Here is a 12,022-nt window from a genome sequence, read left to right as displayed (position 1 = left end):
AAGGAATTACATGAAGAACCATGGTTGGTTTAGCTAGAAACGATGACAAAAAGGAAGATCAAACATTGGTTAAGGTCCTATGTATTTAAGCTCAATGGCATGTCCAAAAGAACCCACATGAATGGATTTCCATTTGTTGTGTATGGAATATTGTTGGGCATGGAGTAGTTGTACATACATCAAACCAAGGTAGATTTCTATGAAAAAGGAAATAGGATGCTTAGATGAGCAAGGAGAAAGTAGAGTGTTGTAGGGCAGGAAAATCCTTTTGTGATAAGGTTTATCACTACTATGCAAGACAAATGTGGCAACATGGAAATATGCACATTTGTTGTAGTGCAAGTTCCTAGGAATGAGAAATATGGTAGTAAAATTGAAGATGAGGAAGCTAAGCTACTAAAGAGGTACCGTATTTTGTAGCAGTCTGTAGATGTCTTCCTAGTAGAGGTTCCTGGATTACCCCCTCATAGAGAGAAATATTTCTCTACCAAGATGGTATCTGAAGCAACACCAACATCCAAGGCACAATATAGGATGAGAAACCTAGATTTGGTCGAGCTGAAATTGCAGCTAAATGAAATTCTTGACAAGGGCTACATAAGGCCTAGTTTGTCTCCATGGGGAGAACCTATATTTTTTGTAAAGAAGAAATATGGAACACTTATATTATGCATTGATTATAAGTGGTTAAATAAGGTGACCATCAATAGTAGGTACTCATTGCTAAGGATTAATGACTTCTTTGATGAGTTGATAGTTCTCCAAAAATGAATTGAGGTCAGGCTACCATCAAGTAAGAATCAAGGATGACATTCATAAAATTGATTTCAGGATAAGGTATGAGCATTATGAGTTTGTAGTGGTACCTTTCGGGCTTACAAAAGCCCTTACCATGTTCATTTGTCTCATGAAAAATGTGTTTCTCCCTTATTTGGACAAGTTTTTCATTGTGTTCGTTGATGACATATTAGTCAAGGAGAAAAGAAGAGCATGAAAAATATCTAGCTGCAATGCTACAATTATTGAGGGAGCGCAAGCTTTATGCAAAGATCAATAAGTCTAATTTCTTCCAATCACGAATACAATATTTGGGGCATATAATCTTCAAGGAAGAGATATCAGTTGATCCTGAACAAATCAAGGTAATAATGGAGTGGCCAACTCCAAAGAACATGGATGAAGTTAGATCATTCATTGGATTGGTAGGATATTACAAGAGATTTATCATAAATTTATCTAAGATAGGCCATCCCATCATAATTTTGTAGAGAAAAGGAAAGCGATTTGAGTGGACTAGTCAATGTACAAAAATATTTGAGTAGTTAATGTAGTTGCTCATTATTGCACACATATTGAGAAATGCAAATCCTAATGAGGATTTTGTGTTCTACACAGATGCCTACAACTAAGGACTCGATGGAGTCTGCATGTAAGAAAGGTAGGTAGTGTGCTATGAGTCAAGATAATTAAATGAACGTGAGGTGAATTATGTAACTCATGATTTAGAGTTACCTTCCATCATCCATTCCTTGAAAATGTGGTGGAATTACCTCCTTGGTAGAAAATTTAGACTCATGATGGACCATGGCAAACTCAAATATTTTTTTTGGGCAAGCCATGTTGAATTTTATGAAAGCAACATGGTTGGCGACGCTTAGTGAATTTGACCTTGAAATCAAGTTTATAAAAGGAAAATAAAATTGAATTGACAATGCTTTGAGCAGAAGAATTCAAGTGAATCACTTGGAAACTATAATTTATAAAAAAGACCTAGTAGGAAGGGTCAAAAGTGTTAGGAAACAAGGTGAAAAGTATCATCAAGTGAAAGAAAAATTGTTGGAAGATGGTGAGGATGATGAATATCACCTCACTAATAATAGGATAATCAGGTTTTAAAACATATTGTATCTGCCTAACAATAATGAAATAAAAGTATTGGTAATGAAAGAGTTCCATGTTAAGCCTTATTCAGGCCATCAAGGGTATCAAAAGACCCTTATAGCCATTAAAAGGTACTATTATTGACCGAATTTGAAGAAGGAAGTGGTTAATTTTGTGGAAAAATGCATAGAATGCGTAAAGATAAAGGTCGAGTGCAAGCAATCAATAGGTTTGTTGCAACCTATTCCCATTCTGAAATGGAAGTGGGAGGTATATTCTATGGATTTCATCACAAGATTGCCTAGAACATCTAAGCAGCATGATGTAATCATGGTAGTGATTGATAAGTTGAGCAAGGTAGCTCATTTGTAGCATTCAAGTCCACTAACTCTACAAGTGGCATGGCACAAATATTCATAAAGGAGATATGAGGCTACATGGTATCCCCAAGAAAATTGTGCCAGACAAAGATGTTAGGTTCACTTCAAGGTCTTGTAAGGAACTATTTGCATGATTTGGAACAAAATTGGAATTTAGTACAACATATCATCCACAAACATATGGGAAAACAGAGATGACTAACATAATCCTTATGGACATGTTAAGGATGTATGTAATCAATTAGGCCAAGAAGTGGAATAATATCTTCCACTTGTGGAATTTGCATGCAATAATGGATAGAAAAAATGCATAAAGATGAGCCCATTTGAGGCATTATATGGAGGGAATTGCAACATTCCCATTAGATGGAGTGATCAAGTGAATAGGGTCCTTGTAGGACCTAATATGCTGAAGGAAAAGGACCTACAAGTTTAGATCATAAAACATAATTTGAAGGTAGCACATGATAGACAGAGGAGCTATCCAGATAAGCACAGGGTGCACAAAGAGTTCCATGTTGGGGAGCATGTTTATATGAAAATTAAAACCAAGAAGAGATCCCTAAATATTGGGACATGTGCCAAATTGGCACCACAATATTATGGGTCTTTTTGGATCCTTGAGAGGATTGCATTGGTGGCATATAGGTTGGATTTATCTTCATTAGTTAGAGTTCATGATTGTTTCCTTGTCTCTTTGCTTAAAAGGTATGGGAATGATTCTAATCACATGATTGATTGGTATGTGCTACAGGTGGAACCAAAAGGAGAGTTCCATCTAGATCCATTGTGTATTCTGGACGGGAGGAGCTTCATGCCCCGTAATCAAGCCATAGAGCAAGTAAAAGTGAAATGGAAGAACTTTGGGCTAGAGGAGGCAACATGAGAAATGGTTGATGCCATGAAAATTAATTATACCTCTTTTTCTGCTAGCTAAGGAAAATGTGTATATGTTTTGTAAATACTATATAGAGATGTTCATATAAAGCTCCATAAAATAGTATGTGTTGTGTTTTATTTATGTTGTTGCATATGGGAAAAATAACACAAAGGGTAGTGTTCCCTCAATGGGTATGAATTTGTGACAACCCCACCCATGGTTCTCTCATAAAAATGTGATGTAAAGATCTTTTATAGAAATAAAAATCTAAAATGGGGACTGAATCAAAGGGACATTGATTGTAGAGTTGAGGAGGAGGATTACTTGTTTGGTATGTTGGGGTTCACCTATGTAGAAATTCTAAATTGTTTGGACAACCATTAAAGGATGGCTAGTGCATGATTTTATTGGATTGTTTCTTAAATTAAGTGGGCTCTGAAAAATTACATACGCCCATGTTCTTGAGAAACTTAATAAGGAAAGAGGACATGTAAGTTTATGGAGGATGAGACTATGTAAGGCAGCAAGGACAAGAATGGAAAATCCTTGAAAAACAAGGTAAAGAAACATCAAAGGAAAATGGGGGATTCAATGATTCTCTCTCATTCATTCTTGGAGGTAGAGTAACCATTTTGGTTCCAGTCAGTAGGGATATGTGGATAGAAACGAACTGCATAAGAGAAGTGGAGAGAAGTGAAGGGACTGGTCTTCTGGTCCCCCGAAGCTTGTGGGTTGAGATAATAGTCCCTAGAGCCTTGGACATATTGGGAAGAGACCAGGGCTTTAGTAAAAATTTGCAATGGATTTTGGACTTCCTAGGAAGGAAGTGAATCCTTGGTATTACTCTTGCGGGTGGAGGTGTTGAACATCTGGATTCCCTATGCATTTCTTACTACAATAAGTAACTAGTGGGATTGAGGACAAAGATCCTCTAGAGTCACTGTTCCACCAATTGATTGGTGTTATAGTCCTACAAGAAAGCACCCGTCAATATCTAGAATTTGGCTCAGGGCTGAAAACTACAAGTGAGATTGACTCCATCTATCTAAGTATTGGTGGAGAGTCCTTGTCCCATATTCAGTTTCCGTGCAAATTTAAATATAAGTATCCTTTTGTACTTGTTTAAATGCTCATTTCTAGTCTGAAATGGCTCTAGATTTCTAGACTATAACAGTGTTCTTAATGTAATGAGCATGTCTTTACACCTATGTGTGCAAATGACACTCGCAGTTATGTTGAATAAACACACACACACACACACACACATATACCACATCTATGTGCTGATTAATGTTTTTAAATATGTCAAACAAGGGCGTGCTTCTGGACTGGAAATGAAGTGTTGTGTGAAATTCTTACTGGTGTTGTTCATAACATATAAAGAGAAACATAATGTGTAATTTTTACATGATAAAAAGGATTATGTTATGACCTAGGAATGAAACAATAATCTATATGAAAATCCTTATCTATAATGTTATCATCACATATGTAAATAATACAAGATATTATGAAATGCCATCCGCAGTGGAAGGATCCATATGGATCTATATTAAAACCTATGACCATTGGCAAATAAAACCCTTTTAATTAACATGGAGAGATTACTTAAGGAACTTCCTACATAGTAGGGTTTGTGTTTTCACCTAGTACAGGGTTGTTAAGCTATAGAGTAGGCATTGTGCTAACCCACATATAAGTCAACCCGCAAGTTCAAGCCTAGAGGGGCAAGTGAAGGAACATTGGGATGAATGAGTTGTGGTGATGTGGCAGAGATTGTGGTGTCAGCCCAGTCATGGAGCAGTGAACCAATGGGGAACATAGGTTGTTTGGCCCACTTCACACATAATCCAGACAATGAGGCCTTGGTGATTAGTAAAGGTTCACTCTTAGGAAACCATTAGGAAGGTGCGAGCGAGATAATGTAAGGTGGGTGCGTGGCAAGGCCTACACTAATGTAGATAGCCATTGGTGGGAAGGCAATCCCATTTGACAGTCCAACCCACCATTGAGACCTCAGTAGTGTAGGATAGTGTAATAAGAAAATTCACTAGGAAGATAACTAGTGGAACCAACCCCGACTGGTACAAGAGCTCGACTGCCACACACGCTAATGGTGGACACCCACATGGCAGCTTGATGATGTGGAAGGATGTATTCTTTGAGAGGTGATATCTCTTAATCTGGAGGTCAGATTGAGGAAAAATTGTATACCATTAGATTTGTCTTAACGAGACGAAAACAACAGTGATTGTTATTCTGATTTTGGTGGACATGAAAAAGATCGAAATTTTTATACGCCATTTCCATAATGATATTTTGAAAACTAGGTATGCATAGTAACTACTTCATAAACTGAATGTTAAGTAGAAGACTTTTTTACATAATACATATATTTAATGTTATATTTCTAATATAATAGAAGAAAAAAAATTTAATAAATCATTTTAAATTAATTTAACTTATAATTTTAATAATTTGTATTAAATTTTTAAAATATAATATATTGGTTATTATTTTCAAATTATTTTATATTAGTTAAATGTTTGTTCTTTTATGGGATGGAATGCATTAGACATATTCAAGGACATGACGAAGAAGTAGAAATTATGCTTTAAATAATATTAGTTATTTGAAATTTTGAATATGGTAACGTTTTTCCTTTATTTTAAACAAATATTTATTAAAATATTTATTATTTTTTTAATAATTATTATAAAAAACTAATGTATTCGAGTTGAAATCATAATTAAAAGGAAAGGTTACATTCATTTTCTTTTGACATGCTCTTTTATTGTGAGAATTTTGTATTGTAATTTGCTTTTTTTTATCTTGATATGCACTTTTAATTTGAGAATTTTGCATTGTAATTGGCCGCCTTTTTTAAAACACATAATTCTGTGTTTTTTTATGGATTTCTATGTAAAATGTATATAATCAAGGTATAAAGATTAAAATTTATATTAATTATAATAAAATTTTAAATATTACATTAAAATTTTTAATGTATATAATGAACGTATAAAGATTGAATTTTATATTAATTATAATAAAATTCTATAGATTACATTAGAAGTTTGAAATATACATATTTTTTATTCAGTAATGATCTACTTCATTCTTAGTATAATCATTAAATCATATACTCAACACTAACATTGAATCATTAAATACTTAATCTAAATTTATGATTACTAAATACTATTATATAATAATATTAATACTTAATATGTAATTATTGAATTTTACATAATCTTGGTTATAAGCATATATCAATCTTGTCATAGCCTCACGTTAGTGGTGACTTCCAACCACACTTGAGCACGGTCTGGTACCACCTAACTCTTTCGTTTCCCACTACTTGAGTTTAGGAACTATGCCTAACTTTCAAAACTTAGTTAATTTTCGTTAAGTGTTCACTTCTTCTTACACATATGGATCAAAAATAATTATACTTCAACTCATTTATATTCTCATTACGCAGCGGAAATAACATATAGGCACAATGTATAGGAATTTACATAATTTATAAACGAAGGGGCAACTCCCGAACAAGTTTACCCAATCACTTATAAAATTCTGCAAATTTACAAGTACAAATAATTTTACACATTCGTGCAGCCTAACTTGCCCAAGTTGACCAAATTATTGTAGTGTTCTGCACTGCGGCCTTGACACTCCCTGCTTGTCGTGCAACAGTAGCCCGAATTCTTATGCATATTGTGCCCTGTTGGCTCAACTGATGCCTCTATCGTGTAGCTCATGCTACTTTGTGTAGCAGCGACCCACACCCTGTGGGAACCCAAAACTTTAAACCAACAAAAAAAATACTTGCCCAACCGAATTATAGAAACTTTGTTTAGTCACTCGCACTTGCCAGCGGGAGCATGGCGCAGCCAACCTACCTATGTGTGGTCACCCTGTCGCGATGGGTTCCCTGCTTGAGACCCAAAATTTGTCCTGTTACCTAAACTTCCCACTTTGCCCATTGCCTTTGTGTCTATGATTAAGTGTCATTGTTGTATTTGTGGTTGGATTGATCTCCTCTTGGAGCGAGCTCCCCTCGCTCTACATATGCATATTTACCTCCAATCCTTTTACTAAGGGTCGTGTCGTTTGGGTGAGTCGACCCTTAGCTAATTTGCGCACTTTAGTTGACATACCCCTTATCCATTGTTTGAATCGATTCGACCCGTAGTTGTTACCCATGATCGACCCGCACGCGCTTGGGTGTTGGCGCACGCTACCTGGATGTGCACCCCGTTCACCATGTCCACCCAACTTTATGTCTGTGTTTCCCGTTCGCTATAACTGGGTCCCTCATCCACCATGCGTGCCTTTAACCGACCTTCGTATGCACACCTTTAACCGAACTCGTACACATGCCTTTAACTGAACTCGTCTACATGCCTTTAACCGAACATGTCTGCACAACTTTAGCCAAACTTGTTTGTACGATTTTAACTAAACGAGTCTAGCGGGGGACCGCCACTAAGTTTGAATGCCCGCTGCATCGTGCAACATAGGCACACCCATACCCGGGACTCTGGTTTTTCGCCGCATCATGCAACATAGGCGCACCCGTACCTGGGACTCCAGTTTTTCGATTCTTTAGGACGATCGCCAACATGAGGCCCTTAACTCTTACTCCATCCCATAGAAAACGTAGCCCTAATCTACTAAAAAAACATTCAAAATGCAATTATCCAAACCAAATACATTCAAAAGCATATGCAAAAGCAAACACCATACATAAATACAAATTTGCAAATGCCTTTTCTAACTAAATATTTTTTCAAAAAGGGTGGGAAAACCTATCATAACGTAGTTTTCAAACTAACAGTGAGAACAACCATCTCTGGCTGCTACCCACGAATGCAGACTTACTCATCCTCGTTATTCAAGAAAAACCACACCACCTAGAATAACGTGTTGGTGGTCCATAAAGAGGCATATTTTCACTCCTAACATATGCTTCTAAGTCTTAGGCCGTTAACCTGTTTCATTACGTCCGAGAAAAACAAGTTTTTAACCAAGCAAAACAATTTTAAAGTATAATAAGGTCCATAAATATTTAATACCTATTTAATATTTACATATATCCGAGAAAAACACATTTTTAACCAAACAAAACAATTTTAAATTATACTAAAATCCCTAACTATTTAATACTTACTTAAAAGTGTTTAATTTAATTACATAAACATTGAATTATATTTGAAATGAAATAAGATACCTAAATAATAACTTTGTGGAGAAGTCTTTGAAAATGTAAAGTAAACTAAATGTCTTACAATATTCTAAATTGAAATCTCGTGGGAATAGTTACCATGTCCAAACAGATAGTAACACCCAATTACCGATTCTTCCTCTTAAGAATATTTAAAAATATATATAACAATAATATTAAAATCTTTTCTGAACACCACATTCCCCTTTAACCCATTGGTACATAGTTAGTGCACTATTCACGAAGCTCCCTCCGGGGGGTGGGGATGATGTGTCGTGAGATTCCTGGCAACATGCTGTGAGAATCTTTTGTCAATATATCACGATCGAGGGAACAGTAAAAGATGCCACTCGGTGTACAAAATAGAGAGGCTCGAAATTTACTGTGAGACATGATATGAGATAAAATTATTGGTAAAATTGATGAATGTAAACGAAACGATAGTTAAATAGTGACCGGAATTTCAACGGTGGATGCGAGTCGGGCACCCAGTGATTTGACATTCGAACGCAGAGATATTGCCTTCCGTACTTAGTAAGTAATTCAGACTTTTCACAAGTTCCAGAAGTATTCATCCTGCTCGGCCTCCTGCCACGTCGGAATCGCGCTCAAGCCCAACGCCTCATCAATCGATGGTAATTTCTCCAAATTCAGGCAGTCACTGCCATCAAACAGACCTTCATGCAACGCCATGCTCAACTCCCCGGATATCTTCTGGCTACTGTCGGTCTCTAACACCTTTTCTGAAACCAAAGATGACCGCGACGGGTGTTCGGGCTCCTCCCTGACCTTCTCATTACTTTTGTCATTGTTATTCTGTGGAGCGCACGAAGTCGAACTCGAATTCGAAGGGAGTTCTTGCCGTGCATATCTAGCGGCGGCGAGCTGAATTTGCCGACGGGAAAGAGAAAACGCTGACGGAATGGCGGGCACAGAACCAGGGAAGTTGAATTTAGCGTTGGGGCCTCTCAGGCAATAAACTGCGGCGTCGTAAGCGCGGGCGGCTTGCTCGGCGGTTCTGTAGGAGCCAAGCCATATCTTCGTTCTGCTCTTGGGCATCCGGATTTCGGACCCCCAACTGCCCCATTTTCGCATTCGAATTCCCCTAAATTGGTGGCGCATTTGTCCGCAATCTCGGTGTGCTAGGTTATCCTCTGGAGCTTTATCCATATGGTAACGCAAAATCTCACTGAATAACCGTTAACGATGTCTAACGCGCAGCGGTGGAATGACTTGATTAAACTAATGCGAAACCTGAGTGGAGTCCGTATATAGGTGGTGAATCCGTATCGAAAGCGCGGATTTTAGGGAGGTCTTAGAGGAGACGTGCTAATTAAGGAATTGTGTATTGTTCTTCCAATACAAGAGAGGCCAAGAGGGAAGGTTAACCTGTTGACAGAGGGTTTTCCCTGTGTAGAAACTGGTCTTCATATGTGCGAGTGAACGTGTTGTTTGCTTCTTGAAAAAGTGAAGTAGGCCCCACTTTTTGTCCTTCGGTAAGATAATAGTTTAGTTTAAAGAGTCCATAATTTAATGCGGAAAATAATGGAAATTATTGCAAGATTATGATAAAATTTGGATGGGTTACAGCTGTCAAACTTTACCATTTTTGGTGCTTTAGGGTTTTTGAAATTGTTAAATCTATTTCCTTATTTTGGGTGCCTTATGGTTCTTGATGTTGTTAAATCTATTTCACCATTAAAAAAGCAATTCAAATACTCAACATTCTGATTTTTTGAATTTTGATTCAAAGAAATTTACCATGGGAGCTAATTAGACAAGGCTGAAGATAATTGGTTGCCCAATTTTTATTTGAAATCACAGTGATCCTTGAAGTTAGTGGTCCATATGATGAATGCTAGTTTTTTATAGATGCTTTGGAAATATCGCATTATACTCTCCAAAATTTTTAAAAATCTAGGTTACAGTCATCAAACTTTAAAATTTTAAGTGTCTTTGATAGTGTTGAATCTATTTCCACTATTAAAAAACAATTCAAACACTTCAACATTCTGATTTTCTAAATTTTAATTTAAAAAATCTACATCCCAACGAATTAGACAACTCTGAAGATAATTGGTTAGGAATTTTGAATTGAAACAACAGTGATCGGTTACAGTTATTGGTCCATATGAGGAATGCTAGTTTTTGTCGATGCTCGGAGGTATCGCATTATAAACTTTGCCACATGCTTGAAATTGTTTTTAATATTATATAATAAAAGTTGAGTTGGATTGATGAAATGATTAAGAGATAAGTATTGGAATTTTTTTCATATAAATTGAAATAAAACTTTCGAGAAAAATAATCATGTCAATCCCAAGTATAATCCAAAACTGACTGACTCATAATGAGTGAAAATGATGGGAGGAACCCTACGCGTACGATTTATCATATAAAATAAAATTCCTCGAGTTTCTTTTGCGAATTTCGTGTGAATGAACGAATCGTTTCTTTTATTGTATCCTCTCAATGAACGAATCGTTTCTTTTATTGTATCCTCTCAATGAACGAATCGTTTAGTTGATTTTATTTTAAATATATAAAATATATTTTAAATATATTTTGTACAGACAGAAAGTTATGCTTCGAGAGGAAGATTTTGGAAAACCCATGCGCACTGAAGAGGTGGTCGGTCGTTCCAGGGGAAGACCCGAAATCTTCGTACAAGGTTCACATGTCAGTCACAGGTCGGAGCGTCCCATAAAATGTTTCTAATTTTTATTATATATTATGAAACTCTATGAAATCAGATTGTCTCGGTACGGAATCGCACTCATACAATGATTCAATTCATACCTAAAGGGTTTATATTTTGACCTTATGTTTTTGAAGTGTGATATTGGCGCACTTGGTTAAATTTGAATTAAAATTAAAAAGGTTTGTATATGAGTTATATTCACTATAAGGAAAAGGCTAAGGTTTTGGGCAAAGCCTTATAAAAATAGTCTAAAAATTTATTTGTAGTCGAGGTTACGGGTGGAGTTGGGAGGGGTGATATATTTTAACATTGCACTTTTAATACACTAATACATTGTTGCATTACTATATTTATAAGCATCGACGCTTAATAACATATGGTGTTTTTTTATGGTGCATCAAATATATAATGTGCACTGTGTATACTACTTGATAGCACCGAAAAAAGGTTAAATTTAAAGAAACGTCGGTTGTAAAATTCATTTTGCCTAGTCTGGTGCTATACTCTGACGACGCTTCGATGTTAGACCAGTGCACGAACAAACCAATGCATAAACAACAAATCACATTGTTCTAGGGTTTTTAACTTAAAAATAATGGTGCGCTTATTATATTATATGCTCAAATGTCGGTAATTGAATGAAAAGCCCCGGTTCTTAATAGAGAGTGGTGCATTATTACAGGGTTATTTTTTTATAAAAATAAAAACAACGTTGCACTATTATATAAGACGCACCAATGCTTATACTACTCGATAGCACCAGACAAACGTTAAATTTAAAAAATGCCAGTTGTAAAATTTATTTTCACCATTTTTGTGCTATATTCCCATGACGCACGAGTGCTAGTGATGTATTTAAACGCCCTAGTACATAATTACCAAGGGGCACATCGATATGGTTTTTAATTTTTTTTTTTAAAGTTCACTTAGGAAATAGTACACATCGGTGT

General features: G+C 36.1%; 1 protein-coding gene across 1 annotated transcript; it reads right to left on the bottom strand.

The window, feature by feature from the left end:
• Positions 1–8,923: 8,923 nt before the first annotated feature.
• On the bottom strand, positions 8,924–9,541 carry LOC149176234 (uncharacterized). Its single transcript, XM_089421390.1, has one exon. It carries the CDS (start codon positions 9,539–9,541, stop codon positions 8,924–8,926), a length of 618 nt encoding a protein of 205 aa, XP_089277516.1.
• Between the last annotated feature and the right edge of the window lie 2,481 nt (positions 9,542–12,022).

This window comes from Pinus tabuliformis, chromosome 4_1 (assembly GCF_031772625.1).
Source record: "Pinus tabuliformis cultivar Carrire ecotype Pingquan chromosome 4_1, CPIR1, whole genome shotgun sequence".
NCBI lineage: Eukaryota > Viridiplantae > Streptophyta > Pinopsida > Pinales > Pinaceae > Pinus > Pinus tabuliformis.
Note: the sequence above shows the minus strand (reverse complement) of the source record. Positions and strands in the feature narration are given on the sequence as shown.

Excerpts from the sequence above, each read along its gene's own strand:
- LOC149176234 (XM_089421390.1), bottom strand. The coding sequence starts at position 9,541 with ATGGATAAAGCTCCAGAGGATAACCTAGCACACCGAGATTGCGGACAA.